At 41.9% G+C, this 24,744-nt stretch overlaps 2 protein-coding genes across 2 annotated transcripts; both read right to left on the reverse strand.

Moving 5' to 3' along the window:
- Window positions 1-636: 636 nt before the first annotated feature.
- Window positions 637-12,424, reverse strand: LOC106565753 (ADP-ribosylation factor-like protein 8B). Its single transcript, XM_014133231.2, has 7 exons — window positions 12,142-12,424; window positions 5,240-5,320; window positions 5,032-5,105; window positions 3,377-3,470; window positions 2,729-2,796; window positions 2,192-2,262; window positions 637-1,979 (listed from the first exon to the last, which is right to left on the reverse strand). The coding sequence occupies exons 1-7, from the start codon at window positions 12,313-12,315 to the stop codon at window positions 1,939-1,941; spliced, it is 603 nt and encodes a 200-aa protein (XP_013988706.1). The 5' UTR covers window positions 12,316-12,424; the 3' UTR covers window positions 637-1,938.
- A 2,261-nt stretch (window positions 12,425-14,685) lies between these two features.
- Window positions 14,686-18,460, reverse strand: LOC106565752 (class E basic helix-loop-helix protein 40). The gene is made up of 5 exons (XM_014133230.2): window positions 18,091-18,460; window positions 17,889-17,952; window positions 17,648-17,755; window positions 17,059-17,170; window positions 14,686-16,834 (listed from the first exon to the last, which is right to left on the reverse strand). Exons 1-5 carry the CDS (start codon window positions 18,165-18,167, stop codon window positions 15,999-16,001), a joined length of 1,197 nt encoding a protein of 398 aa, XP_013988705.1. The 5' UTR covers window positions 18,168-18,460; the 3' UTR covers window positions 14,686-15,998.
- Between the last annotated feature and the right edge of the window lie 6,284 nt (window positions 18,461-24,744).

The following is a 24,744-nucleotide window of genomic DNA, read 5'->3' on the forward strand; positions in this document are numbered from 1 at the left end:
ATGTCTGGGACAGCAAACATAGGATTAAAGAGGTAACACGCTTTAACCACCCAATTCTGCAAAAGCACTTGGTTTACCTGGCCCCCACTTTCAGTATATCTACTAGACCACTATCATTACAAGTATACAGAGAGAGACGCCCCAATACAAAACAACAGAATGTGAGGTACTATACTGAGGACATCCTCAAGCAAACTAGATGAGGTGCAGAATAGCTAGTAATGTACAAGCAGCAAAGCAGGGATATTTTAGTATTGAAAGCTCTTCACATTTGGGTGCAGTGAACAATTTACTCTCTTCACGGGACAGAATAAAATCTGGTAGTGGGGCATGGCCATATGTACAGTAGCAGACTGACTTTGACGCCCTCTAAAGCAAATTTCCTGCATTTCTACACATCTTCCCAAAATGTTGTTAGTTCTTAAAGATGAACTTATTTAAAAATCTATAGGTCCATTATCTTTCCTATATACTTTGTATCTAGTTTATCGTTTGTTTACACAGAAAAAAATGTCATAAAACATTTAGGCGGCCAGCCCAAGACCTTTCTATTCAGAAAAGAACTCTGAAATCTATAATGTGTCATAAGGTCACAATTGGAGAACATTTCAAGAAATAATTGTCTACTCACTGTAGAACTGATAATGACTCTTTAATATAACATGTGAAACTAAGACAGGTGACATCTTGTGGCTTGCAGCATTTTCCTTGGATCAGTAAGGCTTCACAAAATACATCACTATTCAAGCAAAAGCTTAGAGATGACAAAGCATCCATGTAAAACTGTCTCAGACAACAGATGGAGACTGATCGTCATTGTGAGGAATTGAGTGACACCATCTGCCATAACCTCCTCCATGAGTAACACTGGCTGGCTTTCTGATCAATTGAATTATATGACCGTTATATGACCCTCTGTGGGCTTGATATTCAAGAGTAACCAATGAGACAGACACTCAAAAAGCAGTTAGAATCTGAAAAGTATCATTATTATTCTTCATCTTTCACAAAATGTGGAGAACTACCGTGTTTCTGCTTCCCCTTCAAATCAAGCTACATTTCATCCTATTTACATCAATGACTTTTCATTATTGAAGCATATTTACACAAGTGCATTAAATAACGTGGGATTCTACAGAGTTGAATGAACATGTCCAGAGACAACTAAGTAAACGACGTGGGTCAAAAGTCAAAACAATCATTATGTACAGCATATCTGTATGGTGTGATGATCATCTTCTTGCATGGAAAGCTAATTTGCTCCAGAAATCAAAGAGATTTTGCAGAAGGCACTTAAAACTCTGCAGACCCCTTTTAGGATTGAGCTCAGACTACAGCATTCCATACAGTCTTACTTTCCATTAGTCATGTAAACTGTAAGCCACTTCATAAAATACATAATTAAATATGTCCATTGACCGGCAAATCAATTAACGTACATTATATATATATATCACAGTGTGTCAGGATATAAAGGCATTCACACATGCGACGAGTTTTGGCAAAAACCTTAATTACAATCAAACAATATTACATTGACACCAAATGGGGACATTGAACTGGAGTAGATACTGAATGAAGAGACTGGATCCACCACCTAAATACAGAGTCAAACTGATATGATGCCAGTGGGCTGGGAGGTCATGAGACTCCCTGAACCCAGTTAGTAGCGTTAAAACCAAAGAATGGACACAAACACATAGAACTTCTCCACTGAAAACAGGTATGATGAGTAGGTACTCTCCGCTGTCCTTCATCACAGTATTGTGACAACTGAAAGACTAAGCAGTGGTTGGTGTTGTGGTGGTGAATTGAAGACTACACAAACGGTGCAGAATGTGGTGGTGGGTTGAGAGTAGACAGGGCGGTAGAGAACCACTTCACAGAGGCAGCAAGGAGGACTCACAGAAGCAGGCTGGACCTACACTCTCAGCTCCTTCAAGACTTGGAATGCTGGATTAACCACTGCAGAGTGATATCTGAGGATGGGATAAAACTATCACATTATTGCGGAGATATTTAAAAATCACAAAACTATTGTAAAACAGAAGACACTATGTATTACAAAGAGGGGACAAAAACATTAAAAGAATGAGCATAAGCACAGCACTCCATTTTAATTGAATTAGAAATGCTGAAACTGATCATTGGTAGTGGCTGTGTGAATTGCCTCGCTCACACTACTACTCACCTATGTTGTCCTTCTCTTTGCATGAAACAGAGTAACAACAGATTTCTCTGTCCTGGATGGCTGACAAATTCCTGTAGAGAGTTAAATCAGTAAGTGCTTTGGTTTCTTCTACTTTTGGGGTGCTTTTTCTGTTGTGCACACACACCCCTTGATTGTATACAGGATAAAAGTGTCTTCTAGGTGAATTAAATATAGAGTAAATGTCCTTTTATCACCTTCCAATAATGTGGAGTATGTAAGTAATAGTCCTTCTAAACCATGCCAAGGTAAAAAGGCATTTAAGGACCTGGCAGAGTATTTCTCTCATCAACCTCGCATCAACCAGCCCTCCGTAAAAAACGTACTCAAGATAAATGGTTAGCAAGAAATGGCCTACAAAAGTTCAAATGTGGTATTCCTATTGGAGTCATGGCCTTTGCATTACCCTTGGGAAGATTACACACAAATGAAGGATATATAGGTAAACATGTCTGTCCTCATTTTGACCAAAATGACAAATTGATCATTCAGGGAAAAGGGAGAAACGGAGTATCTTACAACTTTTCGATGAGTTGCTTCTCGTCAAGCGCACTGGGAAGATCTCTCTTGTTACCAAGCACTAGAACCTGAGGAGAGAAGAGAGGTCAGTGGGTGTATGGAGACAGAGCAGGCTTTATGACCATCTCTCTCTGTGACTCAGATTTCTCAGCAGAGCCAATCCCACTGGGCTGCCCTTCCCCGTAACTGCAGATACATCACACCTTCTGGACAGATAATCTATACGTTTTGCATTACCTCTTTGCTATTACAGAACCTTCTCTGTTGGTAGAAAAAGACAACCCCTATTTGGCAAGCTGGAAGGCAACAGAGTCAGCATGTCAAACATTGTCCTGTCAGTTGGCAAGCTGCTGGGCTGGAAACTGAAATCTAATAAAAAAATCTTGGCTGGGGTACAAAATTGAGCACTTCCAATGCCACTTAGCCTGAGTAACTTAAACCATTAGTGGTTGTAATTGCCAATTAGGAATGATGATCAAATGCATCTGATTGGAGTCATTGGACGCTCCTGGGGATGTATGGCATGGGTCAAGGTCAACCAAGATGTGCTGAACATTGGGTCTGAAGAACTCAAGGAAGATAAGTGTCACTGACTGGCCACTCATTGGGATTGATATAGCATTAGATTTGACTGAATAACTGACTTACAGGGATGCCTTGTAGCTGAGGCTTGTCTAACAGGTTGTGGAGCTCGTTCCTGGAGGCCTCTACCTTCTCACGGTCTGCTGCATCCACCATGTAACTGGAGAAACAAGACAATGCTCAGACGCCGGTTTTTCAAAACATTCAGTCTAGTAGATCCATATGCAAATGGAAACAAAACATATAATAAAAAAACTAAAAGTTCAAAGGCATTCAGTAGCATTGCATTCTCACTGATCCCCATCGTCATAGGGAATGAATCCAGACTTCCAGTAAAAAAAAAAAGAGGCTGTAGCTTCAACTAGCCTATATTTGAACTAAACTGAACAAAAATATAAAACGCAACATGCAATAATTTCAATGATTTTACTGAGTTACAGTTCATATAAAAGAACTCAGTCAATTGAAATAAATTCATTACGCCCTAATCTATGGATTTCACATGACTGGGCAGGGGCGCAACTATGGGCGGTCTTGGGAGGGCATAGGCCCACCCACCTGGGAGCCAGGCCAACCCAATCAGAATATTTTTTTTCCCCCTAAAAAAAGGACTTTATTACAGACAAATACTCCTCAGTTGCATCAGCTGTCTTGGTGGCTGGTCTCAGATGATCCCGCAGGTGAAGAAGCCGATTTGGAGGTCCTGGGCTTGCATGGCTACACGTGGTCTGCGGCTGTGAGGCCGGTTGGACGTACTGCCAAATTCTCTAAAACGACATTGTGGCGGCTTATGGTTGAAAAATCAACATGTAAATTCTCTGGCAACATCTCCGATGGACATTCCTGCAGTCAGCATGTCAATTGCATGCTCCCTCAAAACTTGGGACATCTGTGGCAATGTGTGACAAAACTGCACATTTTAGAGTGGCCTTTTATTATCCCCAGCACAAGGTGCACAAGGTGCACCTGTGTAATGATCATGTTTAATCAGCTTCTTGATATGCTACACCTGTCAGGGGGATGGATTATCTTGGAAAAGGAGAAATGCTAATTAACAGGGATGTAAACAAATGTGTACAAAATCTGAGAGAAAAGCTTTTTGTGCATATGGGAAATTTCTGGGATCTTTTATTTCAGCTCATGAAACACAGGACACACACTTTACATGTTGCGTTTATATTTTTATTAAGTATAAATATCCAATGCCATTTTGCAAATATTGTTGAAAACTACTTCTAAGATATTAGTCACATGGATTGATGACTTAGAAAAGCACAAAAAAGACAGTTGACGAAAAACATGAAAATGCCATCTCCAATTGCTGCAGCTGCTAGCAAGGAAAATGGTGGAGAAGAACAGTCAGACGTCCGAGTTCTAAACTAAATGCATCCTGAAAAGATAATATTATTTCCTGAACCCAGCGTGATTGCTAAAGTAGACCATAAAAGAGCATATCTTTATGCAGCTCTAAGTGTTTTTGGTTCAAATTAGGACAGGAACCACAGAGTTTGAGAGGGTATAAGGAGCCTGCATTTCAGAGCCAAGGGCATATAATGAGACCAGGTAGAGACATTGGTGAGAGGAAACAGTCCTGGCATTGACACACACACACACACACACACACAGCAAACACACAGATGCCACAGCAAACGTTGATACAGAGTAGCATGTTATGGTTAGAGGGGAGCCGGAAGATGGTTTACTCTGGTCCAGATACTTACACAATGGCATTGACTCCTCGACAGTACCTCTCCCACATGCTTCTGAAGCGAGGCTGTCCACCTATGTCCCAGATCTGCAAGTAGACACAATACAGACAGACAGTAGGTCAATGTGGACACTGCACAGACACTCTTCTTTTCCTACTGTTCCCGGGGAGATGCACAGCACAGACAGCAATTAGAGCAGAGTTGAATGGCAAACCTTTACCTTAATCGTCACGTTGCCTTTGGTAACCTTCCGCATGTTGAAGCCGACTGTGGGAATCATGTCTTCACTAAACTGACCAGACTGTGAGAAACCAAAACAAGGAAAAGTGAACTTAGGACATGAGGCATGCTTTATCGGCGATGTGGACATTTAGCACACAAAGCTAGACACAAACATTTGGCTACACATTGAGCAGCAATTTGAAAAATACCAAATGTATTATTGCAGATTTGGGGGATAGGTTGTGGCCAGGCTTGAGCATGGAACATTTGAAGGACATTTGCCAACAAAATTCAGTACCGATTATGGTATCAAAGACTCCATAAAATGTAGGTATGGTCAATTAAAAGGTCACAGAGATGTAAAGGGGTATGATTGTCTCTACAATATTGTCTCTACATTGAGGCTATTATAAGGTGAAAGAGATTAAATAGATTACAACAATTTTGGGATGCTCTATATAAATGTCATTGTCAGTTACATGACCATTTTTCCAAAATGCACTCTTAAAACAACTTTGGCTATGCTTAGAATTTCAAATATTCCAGACACTGAAAATATGTAAAATTTTAGAACACACAAAATTACACTTAAAACTGAATTTTAAAAAATATTCTGGCACATAAGCTTATCAAAATTGCTGAAGGGTTTGGACTTTCAGATGTGAGAACTAAAACAGGAAGAAAGTGACACACTGAGGTTCAATCAAGTTCCCCCCAAAATGAGGCCTATAACATCTGGTTCTATTACGGCGACTTCCTGGCCACCTGGTCAAATGCCACACATTCACTTCACAGTTCCCTTTTTGTGCAGGAGGGAGTTCGCAAGCACCATCTCGCAAAAATGTAACACCAACAGATTGAGAGGGGTATCCCATGTCTGCTCCAAAGGGGACTGTAGGAATGAGCTCTAGAAGAACAAAAGTCCAATGACAGCCACCATTGCCATCAGTATAGTTTTATACAAACACTTGAGTAGCAAGACAGACAGAGGGATTTCAAGAATATACAAAAAAAAACTGCATTAGAGTTGTGTGGCTGGTGTCGTACTGCTGACTACGGGGTGGGTGAGAGCGCAGCTTTGTCCAGCTCCAGACCACATCCAGGTCACTTGACCACAACTAAGTGAAAAAGTGCTGCATTCTTGTGATGAACTCAAGCATATTCCAATCTGCTATTGCAAAAAGTGCTGCATTCTTGTGATGAACTCAAGCATATTCCAATCTGCTATTGCAAAAAGTGCTGCATTCTTGTGATGAACTCAAGCATATTCCAATCTGCTATTGCAAAGCCTCTTTGGTAATTATCCTCTTCTACTCAGACTAGAGTATCCAACAATTACTGTAAAGGAAATTCTTAAGTCAAGCCAATACAAGCCAATATAGACTTCAAATAGTCTTGGTATCTGGGGTCATGAATTAAGCAGGTTGTGGGTCCAATGGGTTTATCACTCTCTCCACTGGGATTCTCTGCCTCTAAACCTATTACAGGGGCTGAGTCACTGGCTTACTGGCGCTCTTCCATGCCGTCCCTAGGAGGGGTGCGTCACTTGAGTGGGTTGACTCACTGACGTGATCTTCCTGTCCGAGTTGGCGCCCCCCCTTGGGTTGTGCCGTGGCAGAGATCTTTGTGGGTTATACTCAGCCTTGTCTCAGGATGGTAAGTTGGTGGTTGAAGATATCCCTCTAGTGGTGTGGGGGCTGTACTTTGGCAAAGTGGATGGGGTTATATCCTGCCTGTTTGGCCCTGTCCGGGGGTATTGTCGGATGGGGCCACAGTGTCTCCCGACCCCTCCCGTCTCGGCCTCCAGTATTTATGCTGGAGTAGTTTATGTGTCGGGGGGCTAGGGTCAGTCTGTTATATCGAGTATATCTCCTGTCTTATCCGGTGTCCTGTGTGAATTTAAGTATGTTCTCTAATTCTCTCTCTCGGAGGACCTGAGCCCTAGGACCATGCCTTAGGACTACCTGGCCTGATGACTCCTTGCTTTCCCCAGTCCACCTGGCCGTGCTGCTGCTCCCGTTTCAACTGTTCTGCCTGGAGCTATGGAACCCTGACCTGTTCACCGGACGTGCTACCTGTCACAGACCTGCTGTTTTTCAACTCTCTAGAAACAGCAGGAGTGGTAGAGATAGTCTGAATGATCGGCTATGAAAAGCCAACTGACATTTACTCCTGAGGTGCTGATCTGTTGCACCCTTGACAACCACTGATTATTATTATTTGACCCTGCTGGTCATCTATGAACATCTTGGCCATGTTCTGTTATAATCTCCACCCGGCACAGCCAGAAGAGGACTGGCCACCCCTCATAGCCTGGTTCCGCTCTAGGTTTCTTCCTAGGTTCTGGCCTTTCTAGGGAGTTTTTCCCTAGCCACCGTGCTTCTACACCTGCATTGCTTGCTGTCTGGGGTTATAGACTGGGTTTCTGTACAGCAATTTGTGACATCAACTGATGTAAGAAGGGCTTTATAAATACATTTGATAATGGACACCAGTGGAGGCTGCTGAGAAGAGGACGGCTCTAATAATAATAATAATAATAATAATAATAATAATAATAATAATGTGTTTGATACATTTGACACCATCCCAATCTTTCCGCTCCAGTCATTACCACGAGCCCGTCCTTCCCAACTAAGGTGCCACCAACCTGTGATGAACACACACACACACACTACATGACCAAAGGTATGTGGACACCTGCTCATTGAACATCTCATTCCAAAATCATTGGCATTAACATGGAGTTGGTCCACCCTTTGCTGCTATAACAGCCACCACTCTTCTGGTAAGGTGAGGTTGGGCACTGATGTTGGGCAATTAGGCCTGGCTCGCAGTTGGCATTCCAATTGATCCCAAAGGTGTCCGATGGGGTTAAGGTGAGGGCTCTGTGCAGGCCAGAGAAGTTCTTCCACACGGATCTCGACAAACACTTTCTGTATGGACCTCACTTTGTGCATAGCGGCATTGACATGCTGAAAAAGGAAAGGGCTTCCCCAAACTGTTGCCACGAAGTTGGAAGCACAGAATCGTCTAGAATGTCATTGTATGCTTTAGATTTCCCTTCACTTAAACTAAGGGGCCAGACTATTATTCCTACTCCACCAAACTTTACAGTTGGAACTATGCAGTCGGGCAAGTAGCATCCTCCTGGCATTTGCCAAACCCAGATTCATCTGTCCGACCGCCAGATGGCGAGGTGTGATTCATCACTCAAGAGAACATGTTTCCACTGTCCAGAGTCCAATGTCAGCAAGCTTTACACCACTCGAGCTGAACCCTTTTCATGAAGCTCACAACAAACAGTTATTGTGCAGATGTTGCTTCCAGAGGCAGTTTGGAACTCGGTAGTGAGTGTTGCAACCAAGGTCAGATGATTTTGACACACTATGTGCTTCAGCACTCCCGTTCTGTGAGCTTGTGTGGCCTACCACTTCGCGGCTGAACTGTTATTGCTCGTAGACGTTTCCACTTCACAATAACACTTACATTTGACCAGGGCAGCTCTAGCAGGGCAGAAATTTGACAAACTGACTTATTGGAAAGGTGGCATCCTATGACGGTGCCCTGTTTAAAGTCACTGAGCTCTTCAGTAATGAAATCTTGCGACTTGTGACGGCCGGCCGCCCAACAACCTGCCCGCTTGACCCTATCCCCTCTTCTCCAGACCATTTCCGGAGACCTTCTCCCTTACCTCACCTCGCTCATCAACTCATCCTTGACCGCTGACTACATCCCTTCCGTCTTCAAGAGAGCGAGAGTTGCACCCCTTCTCAAAAAACCTACACTCGATCCCTCCGATGTCAACAACTACAGACCAGTATCCCTTCTTTCTTTCCTCTCCAAAACTCTTGAGCGTGCCGTCCTTGGCCAGCTCTCTTGCTATCTCTCTCAGAATGACCTTCTTGATCCAAATCAGTCAGGTTTCAAGACTGGTCATTCAACTGAGACTGCTCTTCTCTGTGTCACGGAGGCTCTCCGCACTGCTAAAGCTAACTCTCTCTCCTCAGGTCTAGAAGGATGAGAGCAATCTGCTGCCTTTGATACTGTGAACCATCAGATTCTCCTCTCCACCCTCTCCGAGTTGGGCATCTCCGGCGCGTCCTACCTGACAGGTCGCTCCTACCAGATGGCATGGCGAGAATCCGTCCCCGCACCACGTGCTCTCACCACTGGTGTCCCCCAGGGCTCAGTTCTAGGCCCTCTCCTATTCTCACTATACACCAAGTCACTTGGCTCTGTCATATCCTCACATGGTCTCTCCTATCATTGCTATGCAGACGACACACAATTAATCTTCTCCTTTCCCCCTTCTGATAACCTGGTGGCGAATCGCATTTCTGCATGTCTGGCAGACATATCAGTGTGGATGACAGATCACCACCTCAAGCTGAACCTCGGCAAGACGGAGCTGCTCTTCCTCCCGGGGAAGGACTGCCCGTTCCATGATCTCGCCATCACGGTTGACAACTCCATTGTGTCCTCCTCCCAGAGTGCTAAGAGCCTTGGCGTGACCCTGGACAACACCCTGTCGTTCTCCTCTAACATCAAGCCGGTGACCCGATCCTGTAGGTTCATGCTCTACAACATTCGCAGAGTACGACGCTGCCTCACACAGGAAGCGGTGCATGTCCTAATCCAGGCACTTGTCATCTCCCATCTGGATTACTGCAACTCGCTGTTGGCGGGGCTCCTTGCCTGTGCCATCAAACCCCTACAACTCATCCAGAACGCCGCAGCCCGTCTGGTGTTCAACCTTCACAAGTTCTCTCACGTCACCCCGCTCCTCCACTCTCTCCACTGGCTTCCAGTTGAAGCTCGCATCCGCTACAACACCATGGTGCTTGCCTATGGAGCTGTGAGGGGAACGGCACCAACGTACCTTCAGGCTCTGAACAGGCCCTACACCCAAACAAGGGCACTGCGTTCATCCACCTCTGGCCTGCTCGCCTCCCTACCTCTGAGGAAGCACAGTTCCCGCTCAGCCCAGTCAAAACTGTTCACTGCTCTGGCACCACAATGGTGGAACAAGCTCCCTCACGACGCCAGGACAGCGGAGTCAATCACCACCTTCCGGAGACACCTGAAACCCCACCTCTTTAAGGAATACCTGGGATAGGATGAAGTAATCCTTCTACCCCCCCCCCCCAAAAAAAAAATATAGATGTACTATTGTAAAGTGGTTGTTCCACTGGATATCATAAGGTGAATGCACCAATTTGTAAGTCGCTCAGGATAAGAGCGTCTGCTAAATGACGTAAATGTAAATGTATCAATCTTTGTCTATGGAGATTGCATAGGCTGTGTGCTTGATTTTATACACCCGTTAGCAATGGGTGTGGCTGAAATAGCCAAATCCACTAATGTGAAGGAGTGTCCACATACTTGTGTATATATAGTGTGTGAATTGGCTAAGTTTCTTTTTGGGGGACAGTAACTGTACCAAGTGTGCTTCTGCATGGGGTAGAAAGCCAACATTGTCGAACAACTAGGGAAAACAAAGGACCTGCTTTCCTTGTGCAACACTATTAGTCCTTCCAAATGACTTGGCAAATCAGGCCCAACATTCTACATGCCTGCCTGTCTACAAGTATATTGCCAATGAGCAAATATGGACATTGGGACACATTTGATAAGGCTAGGCTTGTGGAGAGGGAAATGTGGCCTAATCAGCAGTAGGTCAGCTGAACAGAGCCGTGGTCTGAAAAAGTGAACCAACTCCACGTTCTTAAATACCCTTAAGTACTATGTAGTGTGCACTTTTAAACAGTGACTTAATACAATAGTGACATTTTACAGGTTGCCTAGATAGGATGTTAATCTGGTCTCGGGGCTCTCGTTGTAAACAGTGCAATTCCTATAGGCCTAACTGTTGATGTTATGTTTCCATGTGACTTGTATCAGTGCAGGGAGGCCGTCACTCCCATTGATATGAATGAAACCTGACTCTTTTCATCTCACTTGGATGATGTAATAACAGCAGAAGGCTGCCAGAAAAAAAAATAAAGTTGGATTGTACAGTTTGGAGTAAAAAAAATAGCTAGCTAGCCTCATGATTCAGCTCTCAGAAGTAGGACCTAGCCTATAGCTAGCTAGCTACTTTGTGGTTTAGGCCAGAGCAAAGGACTGTGGGTTTAATAATTTCAAATGGTCACACTTCGTTACAACTTGAGTGATGTTGACTGTCCATTTAATGTGATGACAAAGACAGATTAACGGTTTGTTATGCTTTAGCCATGCTAACTAGCTAGCCAACATTAGCTGACTGCAGAAACAAAAAAATGGTGATGCCCCTCAGCTTGCAACATATTTTAACTCCAGCGTTGCCATATGAGAGTTGGATAAATTAATTAACGGATTTGACTTTAGAATATGTGTGACATAGCTAACGTTAGTTACATGATAAAGTAGTCTTATTTTCAGTCATATTGCTTGCTAACGTTATAACTGTAACCGATTAAACTGAACTCCAACGTCACATCAAAAACTACTGATTTCAGCACAAAAATAGCCAAATTACATAAGACATTCTTTGGCGCAGAAATCTGTAAAAACATATAAAACGTACTTTATTTTACGTCGGAGTTACAGTCCGCTCACAGTAGTCGCCACTCAACTCCATCGTAAATCGTGGAGTTGAGTCGGCTACTTACTAGCTAGCTAGCTGATGACACTGCAGAGCACCTGTACTTACTGCTTTGCTAGCATAGCATTTTGTTAGCGAACAGTGAATCAGCTCAGATGGTAGCTAACCAATTTAACTAAGCACACAGGTTCCTTACATACTAGCTAGCTGGGCTAGACAGTCGAGCGGCTCGTGATCTCTTCCTATCCAACACCAGCATGTCAATACGAGCATTTTTTATTCATGTGGTGTGGTAATTAAATCCTTATACTTACTGATATCACATTGACAAATGTGGTTTTCCCGGAGTACTGAAGTCCAACTAACGTGAGCTCCATCTCTTCTTTCCAGAAGAGAGACCTAAACCAGTCCAAAAGTCTGTTAATTAGCGCCAGCATCTTGCCACTGAACACAAAAGTAGTACAGCAAGACCAGTAACTTCTATTCATAGAGATCCTATTAATTCCTAATGATATGGTTCTATCCGCCTCCAGACAACTGTTCCGTTCGGACAAACAAAAGTATGTCTACAGGAAGTAGCATACCCGCTGTCATATGACCATGACGGCTGTGTCTCGAGACTCAATCAACATTACGTGTAGGTCTTATTTTTCACCACAAGATGGCGAGTTAGTATTGTGATTTAGAAAATCTGACATCAAGGGTCACTGTTGTGATCATGATTGAGCGTCTCGTTTAATTATTCATTCTCAGAGGATAGGCTACTGTCTTCTTATGTATTTTATGAAATTGTGTATGCAGAGCTCCCTTGTAATAAAGAGACTGGTCTCAATGGTGACCCTGATTAAATAAAGGTAAATAAGTCCTGACATTTCTGTATTTAAATTACTATAGATTGTTATGTCACTTTTCGATTATTTTATTTGGTCCTATACAACTGTTGCAGGATAACCTGTAGTGTGTTTGAGATTTAAAAAGGCTTCTAAAGTTTGCAATTTCCACTTAGAAATTTCAGACTTGATTTTTATTTTCCCGAAAAATGTATCAACTGCTACAAAAATGTTCATTAACTATAACCCACATAATTATTCACAATTCCTGTTGCGGCAAGATTATTTTCTTTCTGTAGGAGACTAGCTCAAACTAAGATCCTACATCTATACCTATTAGGCAATATGCACTTAGGCCTATACTACTTTAATATAGCAACTTATTCACCTTTTTTGTTGCTGTTTGTACTATTAGTTTTATTTATTTTTTCAGAATTCTTTTCTATTTTTATTTTTGTAACTTGCTTCTATTATTTTAAAACCCTTATAGGGACTGGATTATTTTTGTATTTTTATTCTAAAAAATATATATGTTTAGCTCACATTATATAATATTAAACTATGCATTAAAAATGACAAAAACAAATGTAGACATTAATAAATGCATTTCTATAGCTTCCAAAAATGGTTTAACAGAGCGCCCGTCAGTCATCTAGTGTATATATAAATACTTTGGACAAACGTGCCTCATGTTCAAAGCGCAGCGTTGCTTGCCATGACCTACAGTCCTTTTATGATGGGGCAGCCATTAATGATATGCTAAACCGATAGCCTATTTCACTATTCAGGTTGTCCAGCATTTGCAATGAATTAACTATGTGTGCTGTAAGGTCCCGCTGCCTATGCAACTACAAGTAGCCTTTAGCAGCCTATAATGTAAAAAACATATATAGAATACATTAATATAGCTAGATCCATCACACTTGTTATGTACATTTATCCAGTTTGGTGCTGGAAGATAGGCTATGCTTTTAGCCAGTCTGAGATTAATGCTGTGTCTTCCATTGGTATTCTTTAACAGTCAACTGTACTGCACTGAAAATGCAGTTAATGCATTAACGGTGGGACAGGTAAACAGATATGCTAAACTGGTAGCCTATTGCACTATTCAGATTGACCAGCATTAGCAATGGGAACTGCAATTCGACTTCAACAAGTATAGCAGCCTATAATGTCTCCATCGCACTTGTTATGCACATTGTCCTGATCTTGTCCAGTTTGGTGCTGGAAGATAGGTTATGCTTCTCTGAGGTTATTTGACGGAGGCTATGCTACCTATCTTTTTGCTTTAGGAATAGGCCCACATGCTGTAGAAAAAAAAGGCTATATGCCTAAAACAGGTAGGCCTATATTGGTTCTGTTGGTTAGTTCTTATTTTCTGATTAATAGGCATATGCCTATATATAAAATTATCACAGAACTTTTCCTCTAACTGATAAAACTTACAATCACTCAAAATATGATTGAATATTAGCCTACAGATGCTTGACTAGGCTATCCTTAATATGATGAAGAGTAATCCACATTTTTTTCTATCAATCAATCCACTAGTTCCAAAAATGTCAAGTAGTCATACTATAATATCCTATCAGTCTGTTATAGAATCCCTATAAAGTTGTTTGTGTCGTGTGGAACATGATATTGTACATGTATAGTTACCTACAGCAACCTGCTTGCAATCCAAGTCTTATTTTTTTTTCATGTCTTCTTGATTTAGGTCTACAATGGCAAATGCCAGATGTGCTGGTCCATTTTTATACCAGTGGGCCTGTCTAACTTTTATTGTTTTGTTGTTGCACAAAATTATAATTATCTGTCTAATAATGGGGGCCTCGAGGGAAAAAATGGGCCGGTGTGTTAGAAATGCCAGAGCCGATTTCTGGTCCCAGTCTGCCCATGACTGCTGCCTTATGGGTTATGTGAGTGTTAATGTTATGTAAGCATGTGATGTTATGATGAGAAGCAAGGTTGGTTTGCATTGCTGTGCAACATGCTAGTGTTCTACCAAGATTCAGAACCAAACTCTTATTTCCACAGAAAAAAACTTTATGTAAACAATACTTTATAGACAAAATATGTACAACAACCAACCTTCTGTTATGTCCCAAAATGAAAATCCGAAGTACCTCATCCTATACAAAACTAACATTTTGCTGTAGCATTACATTCACTCTCCTCTCTTTGCCACAGCCTCAATAATTGATACAAATACATTTAGGCATCTGCCATAATTTGTCTGCTTTAAGCAAAATCATGCATGAACTAAGATCAGGCCAGAAATTGACCAGACCCGAAAGGAATAATGAGCATGATGCAAATCAGGTCTAGCACAATGCTATATACACATTCTCTTGGCAAACAGCAACATGGACATCTAAATTCCCTCCCTCTAGTTACAATGCAAAAACACTCTGTAGGTCATGTATCAAAAATAGAGATGTACAAGTAGTATAAACAAAATAATTACAAGACATTACCTCACAAGAACTACTTGCACGAATGGTAGTGACTTACAAACTCAAAACTAAAATGCATAACTGAATGCATCACTCCTCTATTTACATGAGTGACACATATCAGGTCCGGTGACACCATCCTGACCTTTTCTAAAGAATAAAATCCAGTGGAGAACCATTTAGCTGCAGGGTAGGGTACACTTGGTGGGTGAAGAGGGAGCAATGGATTTTGTGACAACCCTGGTCAACATAAACCAGAGACGTATTTGGTAGCGTTCTGGCCTAAAGGCGGGTCCGTTGCAGTTTCAGCAGTTAGGTGCAGAAAATGTGGATCCTCCGGTCGCACATCTAAAATACATAGAATCTCAAGCAGCATCTACAGGGGTTTTGTTAAATTCTTACATTCATTACAGACCGGTGTGTGTGCAAAGGGCAGGTCTGAATGGCTGGGGGCTGTGCTGTCTGCTCATCACAGTCAGGGTTTAACTCTGACATTCAACACAAGTGCAGGGAAGCCATCCCCACAGTAAGTTCCTCTCTTAACCACTTTTGTCATGTCCTTGTGTAGACCAGCTCTTCACAGTGACTCAGAGCTTTGCAACAGGTCATCTGTGAGCCTCCATAGGGTCAGAGCTTCAGTGCTGACTGGCTCCAAGGTTGCTCTGTGGGCTGGTTTGGAGGGTTGTGGCCACTGGGTTTGTGTGTGACAGTTGTTGTTTGCTCTCAAAGGGTGAGTGTGGGCTGCTGTTGCTGAGTGAGACAAACTGGTGCTCTCGTGTTTGTCCTTGCTAACCTGGATGCCTTCCAGCAGGCGATCCGTTCAACCCCAAACATTCATAGAGCAGGGTGCAAACACAAAAGTGTATCAGTCTTTGGATTCCAAGTTCATGGAGGGGCTTGTTTTAAAGCTTGAAGGAGGGCTGGTGAGTCCATTGGTGCTTGGTAGAGTGTCGGGGAACCTGCCCTGGGAGACATTACTACGTTTTGAGGTATTTTCTCTGGAGACAAGCTGGCTGCTGAGACACTCATGCCCGGGTACAAAAAGGGCATGCCCCCTGGGAACCAGCACTTCTCCATCATGGGCCATGATGCAGCTGCTTGGGGGATGAGGTAGAAGGGCACGCAGAGAGGGGTCTGGTGTTGGGAGAAGCTCATGTAGCTGTGATGGCTGCTAACCACCTGCCCAGAGGAAGACTCGTCCTCTGAATAGTCGGCTTTTAACCTCTTGGCCTGGGGCTCGGCACCCTCCTGCTTGACGCCACCTCCTGCCATCCTCTCAGCCAGAGCATATTTGAGCTCCCCCTCCTTGCCGTAGTAGCTTGAGCGTTGGGCTTTGAGGTCCCGTTTCTCGTGTTCCCCTCCATAGCCGCTGTCAGTGTCTGTGTCATTGCCACTCTGCTCTCCATGTCCGTGGGGGTATGTCCTTTGAATGACAGACACAAAGTTCTTGGGGTGACCCTCCTTGCCCTTAGGCATCTGACCAGCAGGTTTCTCCATGCTATCGATGGGTTTGTGGGTGGGCTCTTTGGACCGGGGGCTGAATGGACCCTGGAGCACCTCTGATGCTACTTTGTGGAGGTGGCTGATCATTTCAGAGGGGGTCAGGTGGTCTCTGCTGCTCCCCTGGTTAGCCAGGTACTGGAGGACCTCCTTAGCACAGACATGGAAGCCAGAGCGGAACATCTCCTCACTGTTCTCTGAGCTAACACTGCTCTGATCACCTGAGAGAAACAAAGTAATATCAGGTATTAGGTTCATATTTAATAATGCTACAGTTTTGGCAATGAAACAGGTTACTTGTTTTATTTCTTTTGTAATGGGAAAGATACAATTTTAGCTTTGATTGAGCAGCATCGTCTCGATGGTATGGCCTGTCAATAATAAGTAATATTAGAGTGTAGCCCATAATAAAATTAAACAGTGTATCTCAAGGTATCAAACTTACTGATTTGCAATGCAATGATTTTCTGCTGCTGCTGTTCCAGGAGATTGCTCAGGGCTTTCACATGCTTCAGGGTGAGTTCCAACACCACAGCTTTCTCCAAATGGCCTAGAGTCTAAAACAGGAAGACCTTGATAAGCATGTTGATCTTTCTTATATAACAGTTTTAGCAGCTGAACAGAAGACAAACTGCCACAGGGTAGGGAGGCAGGCAATCTGCACACACCAACACAATGCAGTACATTTAAGACATAGTTTATCAACATATTGTTTATGTAAATTGTTTTGAAAGGGTTTGAGGCAATATGCGTAGGCAGTTAATTCAATTATTATAATTAACCAAACTTTTCAATCGGATAATATGAAATAGTATTGATGTAATAATAATAATAATAAACAAGTTATTTACATTATGAAAAAAAAAGAATAATACGTTGCCTTTGTCATAACAGGCAACATTTTTGGATTAAGGAATCAGACTAATCAAGGCATTGATTTGGACAAACAAATTAATCATGAACAACCAGGTGGCGCTTTTGCATTCCTATTACACAGTCAGTAGTAATAGGCTACACATTAAATTAGTACTCACTGTGAGTTTGAGATGTTCTGGCAATAAATCCTTCAGTTGGGCAATGCATTCATTGATTCTGTCACGTCTTTTCTTCTCAATCAATCGGTGGGGTAACTTGTATGTCTCCTGTGGGAGAAAAAAAAGTACATTTGTTAGTCAATGTGTAAAATATATTCAATAGGGTATAAGACATAATGAATTGCCGACAAAAGTAAACCTAAGATATACAAAATGTTTTAAGTAAAGAACATAAGCATACCTTACTGTCTTCCACGCGCTTCATTCCCTTTCGGTGTTTGGACACGTACTTTTGGAAATCCTTTCTATAGGGCAAAAATAATAGAAAATATTGATAAGAAGTCATGCTTATATTGTTTTTTAAAATTATTATTTACATAAGAATACTATGTTGTTTTGCAGTGTTATAATGCATACATTGTAAGCTGTTTCTGGGGGCTTACCCTTGCATGTCTGCCATCTCCTGCGACTGGTGTTTTGCCATACAAGGAGGAGGTTGCGCACTTGTAATCCTCTCCATTTTGCGTCTTTATGAAATCCAAATATTGGTCTCCAAACAATTCAATCTTAAAACTAGGCTTCAGTTGTCTTTCAACATTCAGCTAATATTGTCATCTGAGAAAAAATTAAGTTTATTGTTATTGCTAAAATTATTGTTATGTTATTCTATTCAATAGTGAACACTTTTTCTATAAAGAATAATATTTCATCAGGCTATTGCTTTCCAGAGACTGTCAATGTGATGTTGTCACTCTGAGATCCAAGCACAGCAATAGTTCAGATGCTCTACTCCCGGGTAAATGTGTGATAGAGGGGTGGTTTGGTCTACGTGTTAAATAAACCCTGTGACTAGACACGTCTCTCCGTTGGAGAGCTGATCTACTTCCGTCACATGAGCCTCACGTGTTGGACGGTGCTTTCAAGCCATCTAGAGTACAGCCCATTTCTGTAGTTAAAGAGGATCTGCACGATAATGGCCCTCCCTCTTATTCTACAGCTATGCTACGAGAACATAAGACAACTCTGGGCAGAACGTGCAAGTATATGTTTACTATATAGAAACTAGGGCAGAAGTCCTTACACACTTAGCCTTATAGACTACTGTTTGTTATTACTGTATGTTCTACATTCCGGCTTCTGTTCCATGTACAACTTTCATATGCATAATAATGACATGGCATATGTACAGTTATTATAGGAAAGTGTCAGAATTAAGATACAATAGATGCATTATCACATTCCTGTTATTCTATAAACCACAGAATTGTGGTTTATAGGGGAGAGAAGGTAAGCTACCGCTTATATGGCTTAATTTTATTACAATTGAGAATATATCCACAGAACATTTGCAGGGAAGAACATATAACTTTTCATTCGCGTGTAGCCTCACGTATTCAACTTGTGTCAGTGTGAGGGTTAAAGCTGCAATTATCGGTAGAAACAATAACAAAGCGTGTACTCGCCCCTGTTTCGGTAAAAAGCCGAGGGATGGGGCTGGAGAAATGTAACCAATCTCAAATTCATAGACAGAGCTATTGATGCAAGAACGGACCATCCATTATAACGTTACAGTTTTAACCATGTTTTGAGGCTATATAGTGTTTGTTTACATTTACATTGTTTACAAACATTGGACTAAAACAAGCTTATCGTTTGGATTGTGATGGGGTATTCCACAGTTGAACTAAGCTCATCAGGTATTTATAAATTGTATTCTTCAAAAATCAATGGGTAGGCCTACATATGTATAAGTATATTAATGCAAAAGTAATGTATATTAATGTATACGTCAAAAAAATGCAAATTGCCCATTTAAAATAAAAATGTTTGTGAATGTTTTTGTACCTTCATGATGTGAAAATAGTATTTCATATATTTCTCTTTAAGTATTATCTTTAGTAGGTTTTTAATTTTAGGTTTAGATAAAGCCTATATAGGCCTGCCTGTGTCCATGACAATAATTCCTAATAAACCAATCCACCTAACCTAAGAGTAGACTACAGTCAATATGTAAACTATTATATAAAACTGTAATGCCCCGTGGGAATAATTATTTGGTGTTGTGCATAGCCTAATGTTTAATTTTCCCCACGCTGCTCTGTATTCTCGCATGTGCCAATAGGCTCAGAGTGGACACGGTTTCCACACATGAATAATTTGAGTCTACACGTGCACCTGCAGATGGATGATTTTGTTGATCGGTGTGTTACCTGCTGCACTGAGCTGTCACGTTGAGCTCCAACATGGCCATGCGAACCGAAACCAGCTCCCTGCCACTGACGTCATACACTATAGAGCTGAGCGTGCCGGTCTACCTAGTGCCCACACACCACACACATGTATGTTCCCAGCAAGGACAACAGATATATTTATGGCAGATAATTACAAATAGCATAGTAGGCTTACACTGTAGTATGATATGTCTGGACAATATACCTAGATTAGAAGGTTGATAAACTGGGGAGGACTGGCCATCTGACATTTTGGGCAAATACCAGGTGGGCTGGTCATTTTTAGCCCAGTGGGCCTGTCTAACTTGTTTTTTTTTGCTTGCTCAAACTGATCATTATTTGGCTAATAATGGGGGGGTTGTCCGGTTTGGGGGCCTCAATGTTAAAAATGCCAGGTAGATTTTTTGGTCCCATGCCAGGGTTGATTTTTTTTGCTCCCAGTCCACCACTGTAGATAAATATGGAACAGACCTGTCTCTAATTTGGAATCCATTAGCCTATTCAAAATATTCCATAGTTTATTACAATATGTTTACAGTGCATTCGGAAAGTATTCAGACCCCTTGACTTTTCCCCATTTTTTTTTTACGTTAGTCTTATTCTAAAATATATATATATATTTTTTAACTAATCAATCTACACACAATGTCCCATATTGACAAAGTGAAAACAGGATTTTAGAAATACATTTTGCAAATTTAATACAAATATTAAACAGAAATACCTGATTTACAAAAATATTCAGACCCTTTGCTATGAGACTCAAAATTGAGCGCAGGAGAATCTGTTTCCATTGATCACCCTTGAGATGTGTCTACAACTTAATTAGACTCCACCTGTGGTAAATTCAATTGATTGGACATGATTTGGAGAAGGCACACACCTATCTATATAAGGTCCCACAGTTGACAGTGCATGTCAGAGCAAAACCCAAGCCATGAGTTTGAAGGAATTGTCTGTAGAGCTCTGAGACAGGATTGTGTCAAGGCACAGATCTGGGGAAGGGTACCACAACATTTCTGCAGCGTTGAAGGTCCCCAAGAACACAGAGGCCTCCATCATTCTTAAATGGAAGAAGTTTGGAACCACCAAGACTCTTCCTAAAGCTGGCCGCCCGGCCAAACTGAGCAATTGGGCCTTGGTCAGATAGGTGACCAAGAACCCAATGGTCACTCTTACAGAGCTCTAGAGTTCCGCTGTGGAGATGAGTGAACCTTCCAGAAGGACAACCATCTCTGCAGCACTCCACCAATCAGGCATTTATGGTAGAGTGGCCAGACGGAAGCAACTCCTCAGTAAAAAGGCACATGACAGCCTGCTTGGAGTTTGCCAAAAGGCACCCTAAGGACTCTCAGACCATGAGAAACAAGATTCTCTGATCTGATGAAACCAAGACTGAACTCTTTGGGCTGAATGCCAAATGTCACGTCTGCAGGAAAGCTGGCACCATCTCTACGGTGAAGCATGGTGGTGGCAGCATCGTGCTGTGGGGATGTCTTTCAGCAGCAGGGACAGGGAGACTAGTCAGGTGTGAGGAAAAGATGAACGGAGCAAAGTAGAGAGAGATCATTGATGAAAACCTACTCGAGCGCTCAGGTTCACCTTCAAACAGGACAAAAACCCTAAGCACACAGCCAAGACAATGCAGGAGTGGCTTCGGGACAAGTCTCTGAATGTCCTTGAGTGGCCCAGCCAGAGCCTGGACTTGAATCCAATCTAACATCTCTGGAGAGACCTGAAAATAGCTGTGCAGCAACGCTCCCTCTCCAACCTGACAGAGCTTGAAAAGATCTGCAGAGAAGAATGGGCAAAACTCCCCCAATACAGGTGTGCCAAGCTTGTAGCATCATACCCAAGAAGACTTTACACTGTATTTGCTGCCAAAGGTTTTTTATTTATTTCACCTTTATTTAACCAGGTAGGCTAGTTGAGAACAAGTTCTCATTTGCAACTGCGACCTGGCCAAGATAAAGCAAAGCAGTTCGACACATACAACAACGCAGAGTTACACATGGATGAAACAAACATACAATCTGTAATACAGTAGAAAAATCTATATACAGCATGTGCAAATGAGGTAGGATAAGAGAGGTAAGGCAATAAGTAGGCCATGGTGGCGAAGTAATTACACTATAGAAATTAAACACTGGAATGGTAGGATGTGCAGAAGATTTTTGCAGTTCGTTCCAGTCATTAGCAGCAGAGAACTGGAAGGAGAGGCGGCCAAAGGAAGAATTGGCTTTGGGGGTGACCACTGTGATATACCTGCTGGAGCACGTGCTACCGGTGGGTGCTGCTATGGTGACCAGTGAGCTGAGATAAGGCGGGGCTTTACCTAGCAGAGACTTGTAGATGACCTGGAGCCAGTGGGTTTGGCGACGAGTATGAAGCGAGGGCAAGCCAACAAGAGCATACAGGTCGCAGTGGTGGGTAGTATATGGGGCTTTGGTGACAAAACGGATGGCACTGTGATGATAGACTGCATCCAATTTGTTGAGTAGAAAGGTGCTTCAACAAAGTACTGAGCAAAGGGTGAATACTTATGTAAACGTAATATTTCAGTTTTTATTTTTTATAAATGAATAATAAGTTCTAAAAACCTGTTTTTGCTTTATCATTATGGGGTATTGTGTGTAGATTGATGAGGGAAAAACAAAATGTAAGAAAATGTGGTAAAAGTCAAGGGATCTGAAAACCTTCCGAAGGCAATGTACATACAAATAATGGTGTGTATTGACAGTATGGACAGAATATGAATAGAAAATGTGTGTACAGCAGTATATAGGATGAGCAATGACTAGAGTACAGTACATACCTTTTATATAATACCTTTTCATATTTTATTCTATTTGATATACATGAAGTAGGTGAAACAGTTTGTAAACATTACTTAAGTGACCAGTCTCTAAGGTGCAGGGCAGAGTATCAGGTGGTAGCCAGCTAGAACAGTGACCAAGACTAGTAGTGACTGTTTAACAGTCTGATGGCCTGGAGATAGAAGCTGTTTCTCAGTCTCTTTGTCTCAGCTTTGCTGCACATTTACTGTCTCTGCCTTGTAGATGATAGTGGGGTAAACAGGCCGTGGCTCGGGTGACTGAGGTCCTTGATGATCTTCCTTGCCTTCCTGTGACACTGGGTGCTGCAGATGTCCTGGAGGGCAGGCTGTGTGCCCCCAGTGATACATTGGGCTGACTGCACCACTCTCTGGAGAGCCCTGCAGTTGCGGACGGTGCAATTGCCGTACCAGGCAACAATACAGCCCGACAGGATGCTCTCAATTTTGCATTTGTAGAAGTATGTGAGGGTCAATAATTCATCACACCTATCTTTTTGAGAGCAAAAATATATAACTTGTTAAACAAAATCTATTACCAAAAAAGAATACAACTTCCCAATTTTTTGGAGCATACAATACACAGTGCCTTCGGAAAGTATTTACACCCATTGATTTATTCCACATTTTGTTGTGCTACAGCCTGAATCCAAAATTGATTAAATCTTTTTTTCCCCCTCACCCATCTACACACACTACCCCATAATGACAAAGTGAAAACATGTTTTTAGAAATGTTTGCAAATTTGTTGAAATTAAATATAGAAATATCTCATGTATTCACACCCCTGAGTCAATAATTGTAGAAGCACCTTTGGCAGCGATTTCAGCTGTGAGTCTTTCTGGAGAAAATATTCTTTATTCTTTTCAACATTCAAAGCTCTGTCAAATTGGTTGTTGATCAATGCTAGACAACCATTTTCAAGTCCTGCCATGGATAAATCAAAACTGTAACTCGGCCACTCAGGAACATTCACTGTCTTCTTGGTAAGCAACTCCAGTGTATAATTGTCCTTGTGTTTTACGTTATTGCCCTGCCGAAAGCTGTTTGGTGAAAAGCAGATTGAAGCAGGTTTTCCTCTAGGATTTTGCCTGTGATTAGCTCTATTCTGTTTCTTTTTTAACCTGAAAAACTCCCCAGTCCAAAACGATTACAATCATACACAACTTGATGCAGCCACCACTATGCTTGAGAATATGGAGAGTGGTACTCAGTAATGTGCATTCAGGACAAAAAGTGAATTGCTTTGCCACATTTTTTGTACTACTTTAGTGCATTGTTGCTAACAGGATGCATGTTTTGGAATATTAATACTCTATACAGGCTTCCTTCTTTTCACTCTGTCAATTAGGTTAGTATTGTGGAGTAACTGCAATGTTGTTGATCCATCCTCAGTTTTCTCCTGTCACAGCCATTGAACTCTGTAACTGCTTTAAAGTCCCCATTGGCCTCATGGTGAACTCTCTGAGTGGTTTTCTTCCTCTCAGGCAACTGAGTTAGGAAGGACACTTGTGTCTTTGTAGTGACTGGGTGTATTGATACACCATCCAAAATGTAATTAATAACTTCACCATGTTCAAAGGGATATTCAATGGTTTTTTCCCCCCATTTACCAATAGGTGCCCTTATTTGCGAGGCATTGGGAAACCCCCCTGGTCTTTGTAGTTGAATCTGTGTTTGAAATTCACTGCTTGACTGAGGGACCTTACAGATAATTGTATGAGTGGGGTTACAGAGATGAGTCAGTATTATACAATTATTTTGAACACTATTATTGCACACAGATTGAGTCCATGCAACTTATTATGTGACTTGTTAAGAACATTTTTACCCCTGAGCTTACACTGAACAAAAATATAAATGCAGCATGTAAACATGCAAGTGTTTGTCCCATGTTTCATGAGTTTAAAAAAAAGATCCTAGAGATTTTCCATACACACAAAAAGCTGATTTATCTCAAATATTGTGCACAAATTGGCTTACAACCCTGTTAGTGAGCATTTCTCCTGACAGTGGTGGCATATCAAGAAGGT

This window comes from Salmo salar, chromosome ssa12, assembly GCF_905237065.1.
Source record: "Salmo salar chromosome ssa12, Ssal_v3.1, whole genome shotgun sequence".
NCBI lineage: Eukaryota > Metazoa > Chordata > Actinopteri > Salmoniformes > Salmonidae > Salmo > Salmo salar.